At 41.5% G+C, this 18,513-nt stretch overlaps 1 protein-coding gene across 1 annotated transcript in view; it reads left to right on the forward strand.

The window, feature by feature from the left end:
• The window catches only part of EFHC2 (EF-hand domain containing 2), a 230,999-nt gene that overhangs the window by 119,955 nt on the left and 92,531 nt on the right, over nt 1-18,513 (forward strand). Inside the window, exons 9-11 of the mRNA XM_061135839.1 lie at nt 10,718-10,860; nt 13,340-13,536; nt 16,287-16,417. Coding sequence (XP_060991822.1) covers nt 10,718-10,860; nt 13,340-13,536; nt 16,287-16,417 — 471 coding nt within the window. The remainder of the gene's footprint in view (nt 1-10,717; nt 10,861-13,339; nt 13,537-16,286; nt 16,418-18,513) is intronic.

Consider the following 18,513-nt stretch of genomic DNA (forward strand, 5'->3'; position numbering starts at 1 on the left):
AGGATTTCCTTCTTTTTGATGATTGAATAATATTCCATATTATTCCATAATATTCCAATAATGTGTGTGTGTGTGCGCATGTGCGCGCACACAGATGCACTGTGTCCTCAGTTGTGCCTGACTCTTTGCGACCCCATGCACTGTAGCACTCCAATCTCCTCTGTCCATGGGATTTCCCAGGCAACAACTCGAGTGGGTTGCCATTTCCAACTCCAGGGGATTTTCCCGACCCAGGGATCGAACTCGCATCTCTTATATCTCCTGTATTGGCAGGCAGATTCTTTGCCACTGTGCCCCTGGGAAGCCCCATGTATGTGTGATATATATGTGTGTGTGTGTGTTTATTTTATACTTTATCCATACACCTGTTAGTGGACACTTGTATTGTTTCCCTGTGTTAGCTATTGCAAATAATACTGCATTGAACATGGGGGTACAGATATCTTTTGGGGACAGGGATTTTGTTTCCTTTGTATATATATCCAAAAGTAGAATTGCTGGGTCATATGGTAGTTCTGTTTTTAATTTTTTGAGGTGCCTCCATGCTGCTGTTTTCCACAGTGGCTGCACCAATTTACATTCCCATCAACAGTGCACAAGGGTTCTCTGTTCCCTACATCTTCACATTGAGTGGTTATTTTAATGTGTCATCTGGAAGCCCCTAAAGCCATATTATCCCCAATCTATATTGCCTTTCCATGTATATGTGTGTGTGTGTGTATATATATATGCTTTTCCATATGTATGTATCTCCTCAAGATGATCCCTAGGAAATGGTGTAGAGTAGGGGTCATCAGACTTTTTCTTAAAAGGTCAGATACAAATATTTTCTGCTTTGCAGACCATACAGCCTCTGTCACAACTGCTTAGCTCTGTCATTGTAGCATGAAAACAGCCATAGACAATCCATAAACAAATGTGTGACTACATTCCAATAAAACTGTTTATGGACACTGACATTTGAATATCATATAGTTTTTACATATCACGAAGTATTATTCTTTTGAGTGTTTTCAACGATTTAAAAACGTAAAATGGCTCACAGGCCATATAGAAACAGGTGACTGGCTGTATTTGGCCCATAGGCTGTAGTGGCTTCTGTGATTTATAACTGTTTTGTAGAATGTTAATTGATTTTAATTTAAGAGGCTTGGTTGAGTTCAGTAACCACAGATTGCTCATGTGGTAGAATAGGATTTCAAAAGAAGGACTTTCAGAAGTGTTCCTAATATATGTGAGGAAAAATCTGCCCCTGAGTCATGTGTATAGATGTGGTACTGCTCATGGCTATTTTTTGCTTCTGTAGGAAATGGAGCCCTGGAGAAAGAAGTGGTAGGGAGAGGACGAAGGGAGGGAAAATGTTGCAGAGGCTTGAATAGGAAGCAGACTAAACACTGAAGTCCTACGTGAGCGGAATAATGGATCAGGAGGACCTATGGAGAAAAAGATAAAGAGAACATGGAGTAAGAGCAGGAGAAGGAAAACAACAAGACATCACCCTGAATTTGATCAAATTCAATGGCATGAGATGCCATTGTAGAATATTTTGAGGTGGAGAGAACAGTTTTGGTATCATGGTAAACATGATATTAATGTGTTAAGAATTGTGTAGAATGTCTGAAAGGCTGCCTTTGCCTTGACATGATGTCCTTTGTCTTTTAAGAAGTAATCTTTTATTTGTAAGGACTTGGGAGTTTTGTTTTTAAGTTTCAGAGTTGATACTGCTCAAAGTGTGGTCCCCACACTTTGGTGGTCTGTGTCTCACCCCAGACCTACTGAGGCCCAGTCTCTGGGGTTGGGGCCTGGCTCTGTGTTTTAACAAGACATCCAGGGGTTTCTGGTGATGGGCACCAGGGTTTGAGAACCACTAATTTCGGATCACATAAGAGGGACACCTACTCATACTCCATCCTCCCTTATAGATAGCAGTGTTTATGGTGAAGTTCCAGGGCAGGACTTTTGATGGATTGTTGTTGTTCACTTGCTAAGTCATGTCTGACTCTTTGTGATCCCATGGACTGCAGCATGCCAGGCTCCCCTGCTTTTCACTGTCTCCTGGAGTTTGTTCAGATTCATGTCCATTGAGTTGGTGATGCTGTCTAACCATCTCATCCTCTGTTGTCCCCTTCTCTTGCCCTCAATCTTTCCCAGCATCAGGGTCTTTTCCAATGAGTCAGCTCTTTGCATCAGGTGACCAAAGTGTTGGAGTTTCAGCTTCAGCATTAGTCTTTCCAATGAATGTTCAGGTTTGATTTCCTTTAAGATTGACTGGTTTGATCTCCTTGAAGTCCAAGGGACTCTCAAGAGTCTTCTCCAGCACCACAATTTGAAAGCATCAGTTCTTCATTGCTCAGCCTTCTTTATGGTCCCATATGTACCATATGGTATGACTACTGGAAAAACCATAGCTGTGATGCATACTTTTCACTAACTGCTGTTTTTAAGGGCAACCACCCGAAGGAGGTGGGCAGGAAGAATGTCCCTATTGTAAAAGGAGAGAGAATTTTTCTTTTAAGTAAACAGGATGAAACACGATCCAGGGTGTTGCTTCTGGAATCCAGTGGGAACAGTGTTCCTTGTGGGTAGTTGCCTTAGTCTCCCTTTCTGTCAGCACTGCATCAACTTGCCCACAGAGCACTGACTATAGATAGCATTCAATGTTCTTGTCATGCTGTTGTGACTGGAGAACGGTGGTCTAGGCATGAATAGCTCTAATTTCTTTTCTTTCTGTCCATTGCTCATTCTGTGCCAGGAATACGCTTCTTCTCTCAAGCTCCTCCCACACAGTGACCTTGTTTCCATAGAAACTGGCACATTCAGCTGGAGACTTACACATGAGTTTGAATAACCCAAGGTTTTCAAACCGTGAGAACCTGAGGAAGATGATCTCACAAAGCATACAAAGAAAAGTTTCTTAATGCAAATAAATAAACTGTGAATTGAGACGTGCAACAGACATGACATATTGACGATATATATTGCTATTAAAATTGTACTTGTGTTCATTGTTGTATGAGGTTAATGGTCATCTACGGTGAGTCACTGGAGAGAGAGAGCTTCAGATCAAAGCATATGAGGTTTTTTTTTGATGGAAATGAAGACCTTTATTGTCTGGGTAAAAAATCACTGTGGTGCCTGCTCGGTAGATTGTCCAGTCTGACTTGGGAGAACCAGAAAAATCTCTCTCTCATTGCACCTGGCTGAATTAGTTATTTTGTCCTCTGTGTGCTCACAATACTCTGCTGATCATACTTCTAATAATAATAATATTACTAGTAAAAAGTAGTTTGTGGTTATGATGTGCTAACTACAATACTTGATCTCATTTAATTCTTGAAACAACCTGATTAAAGTAGATAATAATATTGTACCCATTCTTCACATGAAGAAACTGAGGCTCAGAGAGTCTATTCAATTTACCCAATCTCACACAGCTGATTTTTAGTTGAGGTAGGATTTGAACCCAGGGAAATCAACTCCTGGAGTTCACCTTTCTTGCCCCATAATCTGTACATATCATGGTGTGTGGCAGTTATTTGTTTATATATAGACCCAGAACTCCTTGAGGGCAGGGACTGGCTTTATTGCTTCTCTTAGAGTTAGAACAGTGCTGGCTGTGTACTTGGGATTCAATAAATATTTTGTCCGTAAGAGAAGAGGAATGATAAATAAGTGGGTAAATAGAATGAGCATTCACCCTTTTAGTTCTTAGGGATGGGTAGAAGAGATGGATGGCTTCCTACCAGAAAGGCTGCTATCCCAGACTTTTGCTATTCATAATCATGTAGCATCTAAAGATTCACAATTTAATCTTAATCTCTGACTTGTTTCAGATATTGTCCATCTGTTGTCTCTGTCAGTCATTTATTTTCTTCTTTAAAAAAGTTTTTCCCGTCAGTAATAATAAGCCTTCATGTCTCTTCTAACCATAAGACTATAGCTATAGCTATCTTTAAGGTTTTTTTTAAAATTTATATATACATGCACTTTATTTTTTTTTTCATTTATTTTTATTAGTTGGAGGCTTCTTATTGTGTATGTAGCCCTGGGTGAGCCAGTCATTTACCCTCAGTGTTCCCGACGCTGATATTGGGGCTTGGGATCAAAAGAGACACAGAACCCTACCCTCATAGAATTTACATTTTAGCTAGGGGACATAGATAATAAACAATAAAGATAATACATAAGGACATTCTCTAGTGTATGGAAGGTATTAAAGTGCCACAAAAAAATTAAGAAGGTAGCTATGAAGAGAATAAATGGGAACTTGGAATGTGGGGCTGAGGAGCACCCCAGGTTTCAATTTTTAAAATAGTTTAAATTGGAGGTTAATTGCTTTACGATATTGTGTTGGCTTTTGCCATACAACAAAGTGAATCAGCCCCAAGTACACATGTCCTCTTCCTCCAGAACGCCCCCCCCAACCCCTCCAGGTTGTCACAAAGCACCAGGTGTTTTGTGACAACCTGTGTTATACAGAAGCTTCCCACTGGCTATCTGTTTTACACACAGTAGTGTGTATATATGTAAGTGCTACTCTCTGAATTTGTCCCACCCTCTCCTTCCGCTATGTCCAAAGTCTGTTCTCTGTGTCTGTGTGTCTATTCCTGCTCTGAAAATAGGTTCATCAGTACCATTTTTCTAGATTCTGTATATATGCATTAATATACAAAATTTTTCTCTTTCTGACTTTACTCTGTATAACAGGCTCTAGGTTTATTCACCTCATGAGAACGGATTCAAATGTGTTCCTTTTTATGGATGAGTAATATTCCATTGTATTAATATATATGTACCACAACTTCTTAACCCATTCATCTGCCAGTGGACATCTACCAGAAAAACAAACAACCCAATCAAAAAGTGGGAGGAAGACTTAAGCAGACATTTCTCCAAAGAAGATGTACAGATGGCCAACAAACACATGAAAAGATGCTCAACATCACTCATTATTAGAGAAATGCAAATGAAAATTAAAGTGAGATATCACCTCACCCCAGTCAGGATGGCCATTAAAAATCTACAAACAGTAAATGCTGGTTTCAATTTTAAACAGTGTGGTTTGGATAGACCTTACTGAGGAGACAAAACATGTACTAAGCAGAAGGAACAGTCAGTGTAAAGATGCTGAGCAAGGAGCAGGCTTGGAATGTGCAAAGAATAGGCAGGAGGCTGACAAGGATAGAAAAGATGAGGAACAGGCAGGGTAGACAGATTAAGAGAAGTAATGGGTGATCAGATCACATAGGGCCTTGCAGACTGTTGTAAGGATTCCTTTGACTTCAGGTAATAAGGGGACTCATTGGGAGATTTGAGCAGAGAAGTGACTTGATCTGATTTATGTATTAAAAGAATGACTCCATTGCACAACAAAGGAAACTATACACAAGGTGAAAAGACAGCCTTCAGAATGGGAGAAAATAATAGCAAACAAAGCAACAGATAAAGGATTAATCTAAAAAATATACAAGCAGCTCCTGAAGCTCAATTCCAGAAAAATAAATGACCCAATCAAAAAATGGGCCAAAGAACTAAACAGACATTTCTCCAATGAAGACATACAGATGGCTAACAAACATATGAAAAGATGCTCAACATCACTCATTATCAGAGAAATGCAAATCAAAACTACAATGAGGTACCATTACACGCCAGTCAGGATGGCTGCTATCCAAAAGTCTACAAGCAATAAATGCTGGAGAGGGTGTGAAGAAAAGGGAACCCTCTTACACTGTTGGTGGGATTGCAAACTAGTACAGCCACTATGGAGAACAGTGTGGAGATTCCTTAAAAAACTGGAAATAGAACTGCCATATGACCCAGCAATCCCACTCCTGGGCATATACACCGAGGAAACCAGATCTAAAAGAGACACGTGCACCCCAATGTTCATCGCAGCACTGTTTATAACAGCCAGGACATGGAAGCAACCTAGATGCCCATCAGCAGACGAATGGATAAGGAAGCTGTGGTACATATACACCATGGAATATTACTCAGCTATTAAGAATTCATTTGAATCAGTTCTAATGAGATAGATGAAACTGGAGCCCATTATACAGAGTGAAGTAAGCCAGAAAGATAAAGACCAATACAGTATACTAATGCATATATATGGAATTTTAAAAGATGGTAACGATAACCCTATATGCAAAACAGAAAAAGAGACACAGATGTACAGAACATACTTTTGGACTCTGTGGGAGAAAGTGGGGGTGGGATGTTCTGAGAGAATAGCATTGAAACAAGTATGCTATCAAGGGTGAAACAGACCACCAGCCCAGGTTGGATGCATGAGACAGGTGCTCAGGGCTGGTGCACTGGGAAGACCCAGAGGGATGTGATGGAGAGGGAGACGGGAGGGGGGATCGGGATAGGGAACACATGTAAATCCATGGCTGATTCATGTCAATGTATGGCAAAAACCACTACAATACTGTAAAGTAATTAACCTCCGACTAATAAAAATAAATGGAAAAAAAAAAGAATGACTCCAGACGCAGTGTTGAGCATAGACAGTAGAAGGGCAATGGTGGAAGTAAAGACCAGTTAAAACATGACTGTAGTAGTCCCCAGAGATAAGTTATGATGGCTCCATCAGAGTGAGTGCCGTGAAAATGATGAGAAATAGCAGATTCTGGAAATATTTTTGAAGGTTGAACCAGTAGGATTTCCTGGCAGATTGGATACAACAGGAGATAAAAAATGACTCCCCAGATTTCTCCAACTGGAAAGATGGAGTTGCTATCTGCTGAGATGAGAAAGACCGTAGTTAGAGTAGGTTTGTGTCAAGAGCAGAAGTTCAGTTTGGAACAAGTTAAGTTTGAGGTGTCAGATATCAAGTAGAGATGTTGAAGTGGCAGTTGGATATATGAGTCTGGGGTTTGGGAGAGAGGTCTGAGCTAGAGACAGAACTTTGGAAATCATCAGCATGTAGATAGTATTTAAAACATGAGACTAGAAGGGATCACTGAAGGAGTGAATATACACAGAGAAGTGGATGACTAAGTTATTCCTTGTTATCCTTGGGACACCCAAATTAAGAGATTGAGGAAAAGAAGAGGAACTATTGAAGGATACTGAAAAGAAGCAAGCAAGGAGGTAGGAGCAAAAGCAAGAGAATATATGATCCTGGAAGCCAAGTGAAGCAAGAGTGTCATGGAAGAAGGAAGGATCATTTATACCAACTGCTGCTGATTGGTCAAGTTAGACACAAAAATGGACCATTAGAATTGGCATTGTGGAGATCACTGTTGAGTTTGACAAGGGTTGTTTAGGTAGAACAAACCTAATGGAAGTGGATTTAAGAGAATGGGAGAAGAATTCAAGACAATGATTATAGGTAACTCTGGGCTGGGTGGAGAAAAGGTTAAGACATGGCTGCTGGACTTAGGAATTTATCATGTTTTGAGACAGTGGGAACCAACACATTTAAAAAAAAAAAACAGTCAAAGATACAAGTCTATACAATGCTAAATTGGGTGTCACAGATAATATTTGGTACAGGAGGCATGAGTAGGTAATCACCTGGGTAGGCAGCCATGGTCACGGAGACCTCTACTGATCGAGGCCCAAATGGATGGGCAGGATTCTGGACAGGCATAAAAAGGGATGAGAGTGTACCCTGGGGGAGGGGATGACACAAAGTGAAGGGCTGGACGTAGAAACAAGCTCAGTGTGGGGTACTAAGTAAAGTGACTGTGATTTGAGTAGAGAGTGTGTTATAGGCAGTCATGACGAATAGGTGTGTGTGTGTGTGTGTGTGTGTGTGTGTGTGTGTGTATCTGAACCAGACCATTAATGGCCCAGAAAGCCAGATTGAGCAGTCTAGGTGGTATGATCAGAAGCAGGGAAAATGTTAAATTTTTTCTGAGTGATGGGTGTATTGTGACAAAAAGAGTAGAGAACTTTGATAAGTAGCTTATTAGTCAAAGAAATATCTGAAGATAACCTGCAAGTGTTTTTCAAAGCATGCTCTGGGGACGATTTCATCAGAATCTCTTGGGGAGCTTATTAAAAATGTAGGTTTTTGGAGCTACAAAAACCAGTAGGTTTACTGGAGCTGCAAGTGAACTACTGAATCCATATCTCTAGGAGTGGGACTCTGGATTCTGTATGTTTAACAAGCTCCCCGTGTGACTTTCACACATGACAACATTTGTGAATGGTCTTACTTGAGTAGACTGTAGTGTTCAGTTCAGTTCAGTTCAGTCACTCAGTCATATCTGACTCTTTGCGACCCCATGGACTGCAGCACGCCTACAGATTGTAGGGTTAGGGTTAGGGTTAGGGTTAGAGTTAGGGTTAAATAAGATTTTGTAGATAAAGATTTTGCTTGAGTAGGTTGTATTCCTGGTTGATAAGCTATCTAAAACACTAGAATTACATTTAAAAAGGCATATTAAACATGAAAAATCCATACTTAACATCCACACTTGTAAATTTATGTAAGTTCTAAGAAGGTAAATTTGCAATTGTGTTCATTTGGCCTGACTTTAGACCTCATTCAGTTGTTTCAAGGGTATTTCAGGCATCTGTAAAAGTATGGGTCTTTCATGAGAGGGGGGTTACCAAATCTATTTGTTACTTTTAAATCCAATTATGTACCAAAGAAGGTGGTTGAGAAGGTATAGCTGTCCCTTCCCTGTGCTCTAAGAGGTCTATCTGAAGCCTGGGAAACTAGGGCCTAAGAAAACAGCTATGGAGATCTGGCTGTTTTGCCTGGGGCTAGCCTCCAAATTGCTACTTTCCATCTCACTTGAGGCCTCAAGCTGGGAATCATGGAGCCATGCTTTTTCAACCCTGCCTCCTTGGACAGAGAAAAACACCTTCTGCCTCTGCAAATCAGAAATAGGTTTTTTTGAGGGGGGTGGGTGGGGTGTGTTTCTTTATAAATCACTGTGACTGCAAGGAAAGAGTGACTTTCGGCATTGGAGACTGAAAGTGAGGACCTCTCTTGTGACAGGGAAGGGGTGAAGTACATGGTTTATTTTACTCTGTTCCTCCTTGGGGTATTGATTTAGATTATCAGAGCCTTCCCAAAGAGTTTAGTGTTTGTCATGAAGTTCACCTTTAGGCTTCCCCAATGGCTCAGCAGGTAAAGAATCTGCCTGCAATGCAGGAGATACAGGAGATACGAGTTTGATCCCTGGGTTGGGAAGATCCCCTGGAGGAGAAAATGGCAACCCACTCCAGTATTCTTGTCTGAAAAATTCCATGGACAGAGGAAGCTGGAGGGCTACAGTCCGTGGGGTTGCGAAGAGTTGGAGACAACTGAATAACTAAGCATAGCACAGCACCACCTTTCACTAGCTAATATCCACAGACATACTTCTGCTGACAGACCATAAATTAATCTATTCCATAACCAGGCAGTCAATTTGGGGAACTTTAGGTTCTATAATTTGATCTCATCATCAGTCTTCAAGACTATTCTATGCATGCTAAGTGAAAATTCCAATCTACATGGATCTTACAACAACTTTCTGCAAACATTTATTAAGTACTTAGAATGCAAAAAAAAAATGCTGTATTAGACAACAATTAATAAGATGCAGTCCTTGCCCTCAGAAAACAGACTTGTAATGACAACTTATGATATGGGTGATAAGTGTTATGAAAGGTCTGTCATATTTAATATAGCATTTGCAAGGGAAAAGGGAAATTTTCCCTTGAAGGGAGTTAGGGAGCTGCTGGGGAACTGGGAGAGTGACTTAGCAAGGAGATGATGTGGGGTTGGAAGAAAAATAAGGAATGGGCTTGAGAAAGTGGGCAGTGAAATGGGGAGGTTGCTTCAGGTACTGGCAAAGCACAGCCTCTTGCCTCCTGGGACAGCAAGGCCCAGGCGCAGTGCTTCTAGCTAACATGGTTGCTGTGATTATTGTCCAATCTTATGAGTAGAGAGCAGCCATTTAATGCAGATGGTTTGAGCAATGTGTTTATGACATTTGTTTTGGGTACGTTTTCCCAGTGTGTTACCCTGGATGTTTTCCCAGTGTGTTAACCTGGACAAATAGGTGTGTGTGTGTGTGTGTGTGTGTGTTTGAACCCAGACTATTAATGGCCCAGAAAGCCAGATTGAACAGTCTAGGTGGTATGATCAGAAGCAGAGAAAATGCTAATTTTTTTCTGAGTGCTGGGTGTATTGTGATAAAAAGAATGTTTAGAACTCTTTGAAAGAGAACTTGTCCGAGTAAGAGATATTTTAATAAGCTGGGAACATGTCTCTGCATATAGATTTAGAGCCCTAACAAGAAAATGGTTGAACTTTTTCAACCTCTGAGAGTTTATGCCACTGTCTTAAAACCATAGTGCACTTGGATGGGAGGTGGGTGAAAGGAGTCAAGAGTACACACTTCCAGTTATAAAATAAATAAGTCATAGGGATGTGATATATAGCATGGTGACTGTAGTTAATAATACTATAGTACATATTTCAAAGTTGTTGAGAGAATAGATCTTAAAAGCTATCATCACAAGAAAAAAATTTTTGTAGCTAAGTGTGGTGATGAATGTTAACCAGACTTAAATGTGTTAGTCATCTTGCAATATATACAAATATCAGATCGTTGTGTCATACACCTGAAATTAATATTGTATGTCAATAAAAATGGCATATATTTTTAAAAATGGCATATATTTTGCAGGATTTTTTATATATGTAATATGCAAAAGATTACTTATATAATGCTATAACCTTCATTTTTCTTCCATTTAGCTATGGCAACATAAGCAATACACTCCGGTTTTTTGCAAAACTAATCACACACAAATGTGCTGATGTGGAAAGGATGTTTGTTATTTCATATTTTCTCAGTGATGACACAATTTCAGTGTTTGAACCCATAGAGAGGAATTCAGGTAAGAGACATACTACCCACAGCGATTTCCTCAGAACAGTGAACTGTCTCTTCATGTTGAAAGTTATGGAATATAATCTCATTTTTATAGCCTAGATGATCTAAAAGAGTGGCTCTCTTTTTTTTTTTTTTAACCACTAAAAGTTCATTTTACAAAGACCTCTTAAATGGGAACCCAGACATATAAAATGGTAAAAGAGGAATAGTTTTGGTTGGCTCAGGACTGGGGGACCCAGGACACCTCCTTTTTGACACTGTCCCCACTTCCTCTGTGGTCTCTGAGGTACCTCTGTGGAATCCAGTGGCTTCAAAATCATGGTCTGGCTGCCACCAATTCTGTGTACAGCTAGCAAGACAAGAATAAAATCTGTATTTGTGATAATATCACTTACAAAATAAGACAAGAATCCCTGATTAACAAATTTAATCTTCAGAGTCTATTTCCCTCTGGCTGTTGAGGCTGGTGCCAAGGTTCCAGCACCAAGGCCCATGGGATGGCCTTGCTGCAGTGCACTGATAGGGTGGCCATTGCTGAGGAAAGCTATTGATTTTGACTTACCAAATTATGGAACTGTAGGGTTCTGTACTTTGTCCCAGCATGTTTAAAATTTTTATCAGTGCTGAAGATACACGTTTGGGAAGAATAGTCAGTGGTGTACTGGTTAACCGGCTCTCTGAAAAAATTTTAAAAGCTCTATTTTCTACCGTTTGTCAATTTGCATGATGTAAGTACCCAAACCATGGCCAATTTCAAGCAACCAACAGTTTAACAACTGGCTTTCCAAATCCTTGGACATTAAACGATTAGTCCTTATGAGCTGGTAGGAGCTGCTCAGTACACCAATGAATCATGAATAATTTGTATAAGTAAGTCAGGCTCCACTTAGACAGATTTGAATAATGGACCAGATCTTAAAATATGAAGTCAAATAGGGATGATTATAAAGTCATGCTCCTGAAGGTCAAAAAATCACTTCTGTACACCTAGAATAGGGATGATATGGCTAAACAAATTGCAGCATTCATAAAACAGGGTGATAGCAGTCAACTAGAAGCTTGCTGGTAATAACAGCAGCCCTGGCTGAGTACCTCCTGTTGTCCTTACAAGACCTTTATGAAGTTAAGTTTTGTGTTAATCTAGGTCCTCCAAGAGGCAAAGCCCAAGATGAGGTTAAATGTACAAGAGATTTATTAGGGGGATGGCGGGTGAGGAAAAGCATGGCAGGCGGCAGAAGAGGCCAGGAGCGCTGTCAGACTGCAGTATGTGTGTGTGACTCCTGTGAAGGACAGAGGAAAGAGGAAAAGGGGAAGGTCTTAGACCACAGTGAAAGTCTTAAGAAAATTTTGGCCAGTCTGACTGGGCGTTCTGAAGCCAGAGTCACCAGTGCGAGGAGCTCCCATCTTGCCTGCCTTAGTCTGCCTACCTTGCTCAGTCATGCATTGGCAGCAGCCTGTGGGAAGCATGACCTCGGCACAAATCTGGGGATAGATTTCAGAACATAGCAGTTGGAGCCTTCTGTCAACTATGTTCCCCATAGCCAGCAATCTGAGAAGTACATTTTCATAGCCCCCCACAAATATTATTCCCATTTACCAGCGAGAATTTGGAGGGGCTCAGAGAGATTAAAGGACTCCTAAAGATCATCCAGCAAGCAAGCGACAGAGCCAGGATGGACTCCAGCTCTCTTTGACTACAAAGCCTATGTCTTTCTGCCACCTCTGGTTTCTGAATATGGTAAAAGCATGAGGAAGCTGCTCTCCAGAGCTCACCTGGTTCCAGGATGTATCCACAGGGTTGGAGATTTCAGTTCAGTATCAGTTAGGAGATAGTGGAGTCCCACGTTTAACTCTGCTCACTGCTTGCCAAAACCCAAACAATGCCCAGAAGAGAGCAGAGGAAACGATGAGAATTCTGAGAAGTAAAAAAAAAAAAAAAAAGAATGGCGCATCATTTAAATATTTTGCCTGTAGAAACAAAGAGTTAAGGGAACTCCTATAGTTATCTTCAATTAAATAACACCTTTCCAGAAACGGGGCATCTTTACATTTCATCTGTATGTCAGAAGATATGTATAAGACATCATCTGGGACAAATAGGTGGAAATAAACTCAGGTGAGAAATTTTCTACCTGATACAGTTCAGGCAGGCTCAGAAGATGTTCCTGTTATCTCAGTTTCCAGGATGCTTCTGGACATAGACCAAGTCCTCGCCCAGTGTTTATTTAAGTGTTTGGATTGGGAAGGGAGAGGATGGAGGAAAGAAAAGGCTGGAATGCCATGCCATTTTTCTTCTTTACACACTCACCTAGAAGTCTCATTTCTTCACCCACTGCTTCATTCTTCTTCCCTTAAAGACTGACTATACGTAGAATGAGTTCACAAGTTCACATGTTTGAGCATGAAGTATCTCTAAAGGCAGATTATCTGATTCTTTGAGGAACAAAAACCTACTCGTTAACTTTTTTCTCTTTTTTCTACAGGGTATACTGGAGGGATGTTCTTAAGAAGAGTTCGTGTTAAGAAGCCTGGACAAGAAGTCTTTAAAAGTGAATTCTCGGACTATATCAAGGCTGAGGAGCTGTATGTTGGAGCCAAAGTGAATGTGAATGGCTACCTCTTTCTTTTGGTCAATGCTGATGAGTATACCTTGAATTACATGGAAAGGAATTCAGATAAGGTGAACTCATTTGGTATAATTCTTGACTTCACCTCTCAGCACTCTGCAGTCTGTGTTTTCCTTACTCCAGGCCTTTTCTTCTTCGTCTTGCAACCAATTTTACATTGTGCATTCACACATGTGGGCATGAATAATGGATCTGCATGATTTGGCCGCAGGTCCCATCACAGAGGCCAGGGCCCGGTCTCCTCTGTTTATGTGCTGGGTTTGCTGCTGCCCAGCATCACGGATGCCAGGCACAGGCAGGAGGCAGGCCCAGGGTTGAATCAAGTTTCCTGGGTTTTCTGCTGATGCTGAAAATGTTTTCAGAAAGAAATTCAGCAACGATCCGAATGGAAGAAAACCTGGTGCCACACACTGTGTGCTGTCTCAGTTAATTGGCACAGGCCTGCAGAGAAGGCCAAGACCAGAACAAACAGAAACCCCAAGGGAACCCGACAGTTGCTGGGGTTGCAACTTCCCATAACAGGAGCCACCTGAGGCCTCAATGAGACTCCAAGGACAAATTGGCAACAGTGAGCTCCACAAGGTTTTCCATTTGAAATGACATGGCACATGGGTACTATTACTGAAAGTACTATTATGACAGTGCTGTTCACTGAAAACATGTTGACAAAACCTTGATTTTAAGTGTGGATGAGTTCTATGTGCCAGCATGTATATTTCAGAACCAATCTATCTAAACTAGATAGATTGAGGAATCTATCTGGAAACTATTTTCAAAGTCTGCCTGTAAATAATAATACTTCTGTGCCAATTACATAGATACAGTGCCAACTCCATTTCATTTCATGTCAAATGCTCAGGGAGATGTTGCTAAGGTCAGCCTCTGTGTACAACACGTTACCTGGATCAGTTTGGGTCCTCTGAGAAGCAGATCCCAAGACGGAATGATATGTGCAAGAGATGTATTGGGGGAAATGTGTATGAAGGATAAAGGAGGGAGCAGGAGTAGGTGGGGAGACTGAGATGTAGGTCTGACCTCTGAGAAAGGAGAGGGAAGGGAGGAGGATGGGGGTGAGAAGAACCTCAGACACATTGCAGCTCTGAGAAAGTCGGCCAGGCTCACGGGGAGCCCCAGAGCACATACTGCGCATCAGAGAAATCCCATGTCAGGCAGGAATGGCCCAGCTCTGGTGCCTCCTTCCTGCTCAGTCACTGGATGGGAAGAGTCTGGGGAGACTGTGGCCTCTGGGGGAATCTCTGAAAGCTGCAGCGCTCCAGTGACCTGAAGGTGCAGCAGCAGGGGGCTGTCCGCTAACAGAACTCCTCTCTGCATGGTCTCTCTTGAGGGCAGGCCAGGGTAGCACCTTCCGGGGCTGCCACACCACCTCTCCATTTGCAGCGTGAGGAACTTGAGCTAGCACAACACCAGGGATGGGTAGCTCTTCAAAAGTACTGAATTCAGGTGAGGGGCTCAGTAATAGGGCAGTTAAATTTCTGGAGACCAGCAGGCTTGGCAAGGAAACTTGACTCCTTAAAAGCGAGGGGCCTTAGACATGTGTCTTCCCTTTCCTCATCTTTAAAATGGGAGTACCAATGGTGCCTATTTCAGAGAATTGCTGTGAAGATTAGATGCGGTAATCTGTTTTAAGTGCTTATCTCTATGTGGCCCATAGGAGATGCAGTCAGTGCACAGTTTACAATAGCTATCGTAGTTAGGGCTCCATTTTCAAACACAGTGCAAGCCTGTACTTTAATATAAAATATATATAGCATGAATATGTATGTATGTGTGTGTATATATATATGTGTATATATATATATATATACATATATATATATATATATATATATATATATGAGACATTAAGGGCTTTTCTCCTTTCCAAAAGAGAAAAGCAAGGTAGGACATTATCTGGTATCAGCATCCCAAGTAAAAACTGCATTTTCTTAAAGCTACCTTTAATAAGGACATTCTAAGCAGAGAAAGATTAGTATCAGTTTGAGGGGTCTTTTTGTAAGAGCTAACAGATCCTATCATGGAAATAGATGAAAGGAAATGCAAAAAAGGGAGGGAATGCCACTGACCCACTCCCCCACCCCACCCCCAAAACCCCCTGGTGGCAGAGGGGGAACTTTATGTTAAGTTACCATCAATGTTTTTATTTCCATAATGAGTCTTCTCCTTTTCTAGCTCTTTGCTATAATATAATTACTTATAATGTCAATATAATTACTTATAGCCTTGTACTTTACTCAGTCAAATAAGAAGTATTCTTACAGAGTCAAAAACCAAATCACAGTATAGGAGACAGGAACTGGGGGTCTCCTGGAGGGTGAATGTAGGGGACCGCAGTGCCTGTAGACCTTTGGCACCCATCCTCTCTCTGCCCAGCGTATTGTCTGGTGGCTAATGGTTCCAAGAGTCCCACTCTAAAGATCTGGAGAAAATGGGATGCACTTATGCAACTTTGAATCCCCATTCTCTCCATTAGGCTCTCCCAACATGGTGGGCCAGAATCCAAGGGTCAAAGCGGGGAGGCTGAGGTGGAAGTAGTGGTGCTTTTCTGAATCCTGTGACCTGCTGTCCTGTAAGCTCATTTCTCTCAAATCTGGGCCTGTGCTAATGTCACTTATTGTCCCAGAGCCTTAGCTGAAGAAATACAAATCTGGTCATGTCTTCTTTGTGTTGGTTTCTGTGGAAAGACATAGCCAGCTAAGTCCAGGTTCATAGCATGAAGTCTCTTTGCTGGCCACCAGAACGATTAGGCTCCCTATCTTAAATATCTGTCTTTTCCTCCTCCTAGTTTCCCCTGAGCAACATTGAACTTGCCCTACAAAAGTTAAAAGAAGAAGAACCCAAATCCAGAGAGCTCAAGCAGGTGTTTATAGCTGCTGATTGTATGCACACAACGATGGTGGATTTTAATACATTCAGGTAAGCCACAGGCTGCTAGCAGTCATCTCATTGTCCAAAGAACAAAAAGGATGTTTTCCTCCCTAGCGTTTCTTCATTAATTTACTAGGTACTGTTTTTAAAAATTAAGAATTGGTATTTCTTTACGTTCGTATTACTTCGTGATCAAGTTTTGCCCATTTCTGGTAAATTTTATGTATTTGCATATAAAAGAAATTCCTAGGGGAGAACAGAGAGACAAAAGCAGTTTAAGTCAGTTGGACACAGTGTCTTGTGAATCATGCAGGGCATTGAAGGATCAGGGGAGTGTCAGGAAGGCTGCATCTGAATGAGAAAGACTGAAAGCAGTGCAGCTAAGAGCACCCCCACCCTGCAAAGTGTGAGGAATGAAGAAGAATGATCCAGTTGGAAACGATGGTGGAGACTTCACTGATTATCAGAGAAAAGGAGCTGTGTATTCATCTGTGTGTATGTATGCTCACATACACGTTAAGTACTTAGAAAGACATGAAAATGTAGAAATTGAAGGGCAAATATAGGACAGAAGTTAGAAGTACTGTACGAAATCATGAACAATAGAGATTTTTCTCTAAGGTTAAGCTGAATTTCTAGGACTGTCCAGTGACTGACCTAGGCAAATTTCCAAACAGCAGAAACACAAGGAAATTCAAATTCAGGGCCTGGTACAATTGTGAGATTTCTTAGCCTGAAAACAAAGTGAATGGAGCGTTTAGGAGAATGTAAATTAAATCATGGATGGAGGACAAAGGGGACTTTCTCTTTAGGCGGAGAATTCTGGCTCCTAAAAACAATAGTGGCTAAAAGCTATATAGGAAACTCGGCTTGATGCAGTCAAGATGCGGCTAAGAAATGAAGATGTGAGCCCGGGGGAGCGTGGCAGGGAGGTCTTTCTGACTCTGTGTCTGAAGTTGCCTGTTGTATCAATACCTGGTGACCCAAGCCCTCCATGAGGCCCACAGTATCCCTGGAGCTCATTTGTTCTTTCAACAAAGCTCTTTTGTATCTCCAAAATGTTCTTTTGAGTGCAGCAATCAGAGGACATATTTTTATTGTTTAGAATTCCCAAGCTTCTGGGATCAATAAGAATTTATAGTTCTTTGTTATTGTTCATGGCGGTACACATGTTCCTGGCCTTTTGGCAAATAAATGAAGGATGGGGTGAAGAGCACAGACAATTGCTCAGGCCGAGGATTAATGGATAGCAGTGGAGGGGAAAACAAATTTCCATCAGAAATGAGGGAGTGGTTTCGTTTTAGTATTTTGTGTTCTTTACAAAAGCATCCATTCTCCTCTTACTCTAGCAGTGTCTCTTGGAAACACTTTAGTGAGTTTATGGGGCTTTGGGAGAAGCATGTAGGCCAGGCAGGAGATCCAGGGAGGGTAAGTTGTTCCGTGGATGGAGGCCTGACCCTAATTGTGGGTGGAATAAAGGACAGCCATGCCGTGTGATTGGAGGGTGACCTCAAGGCACCGGATGCTTGGAAAGAACAACTGCGAATATTTAGGGCGTCTCCTGGCCAAAAAATTCCTTAAGATGGAAATCAGATCAGGCTGTACCTGGCTTGAAAAACCCTTCAGTGGCTTGTGCTTGTCCTTACAATAAGATCCAAATGTTTTATTGCAGCCAGCAGGGCCTTGAGCGATGCCACTCTGTATTTCCAGTGTTGTCACTTATTTTCTTCCCACCCTGTCCTTTGGCCCTGCTGACTGTCACTCACTTTCTCAAACACATTAAGCTCTTTCTGTTCTCCATGCCTCTGCACATGCAGTTCTCTCTGCTGGGGCTGGGAATGTCCATACGCCATCCTTTTCATGGCAAACCCTGGGACTCATTATAAATGCTGCTTCCTCAGAGGGGCTTTCTTTTTGACTATTCTACCTAAAGTGGATTTTTTTCTTAGCCCCATGTTTATATTGGGTTGACCAAAAAGTTTGTTGGCCAGCCCAATATTTTTCACTACCCCTGGCACACCTCGTAGTTACTTTATTTAGATAACTGTTATTGGTGTGTGTGTCCTGAAGTGTGTCTTCTCCTCCTAGAATATGAGCTTTCTTGAGGGGCAGGGTCCTCGACACCCCTGTTCACTGTCCTAAAA

Source organism: Dama dama, chromosome X, assembly GCF_033118175.1.
Source record: "Dama dama isolate Ldn47 chromosome X, ASM3311817v1, whole genome shotgun sequence".
Taxonomy (NCBI): Eukaryota; Metazoa; Chordata; class Mammalia; order Artiodactyla; family Cervidae; genus Dama; species Dama dama.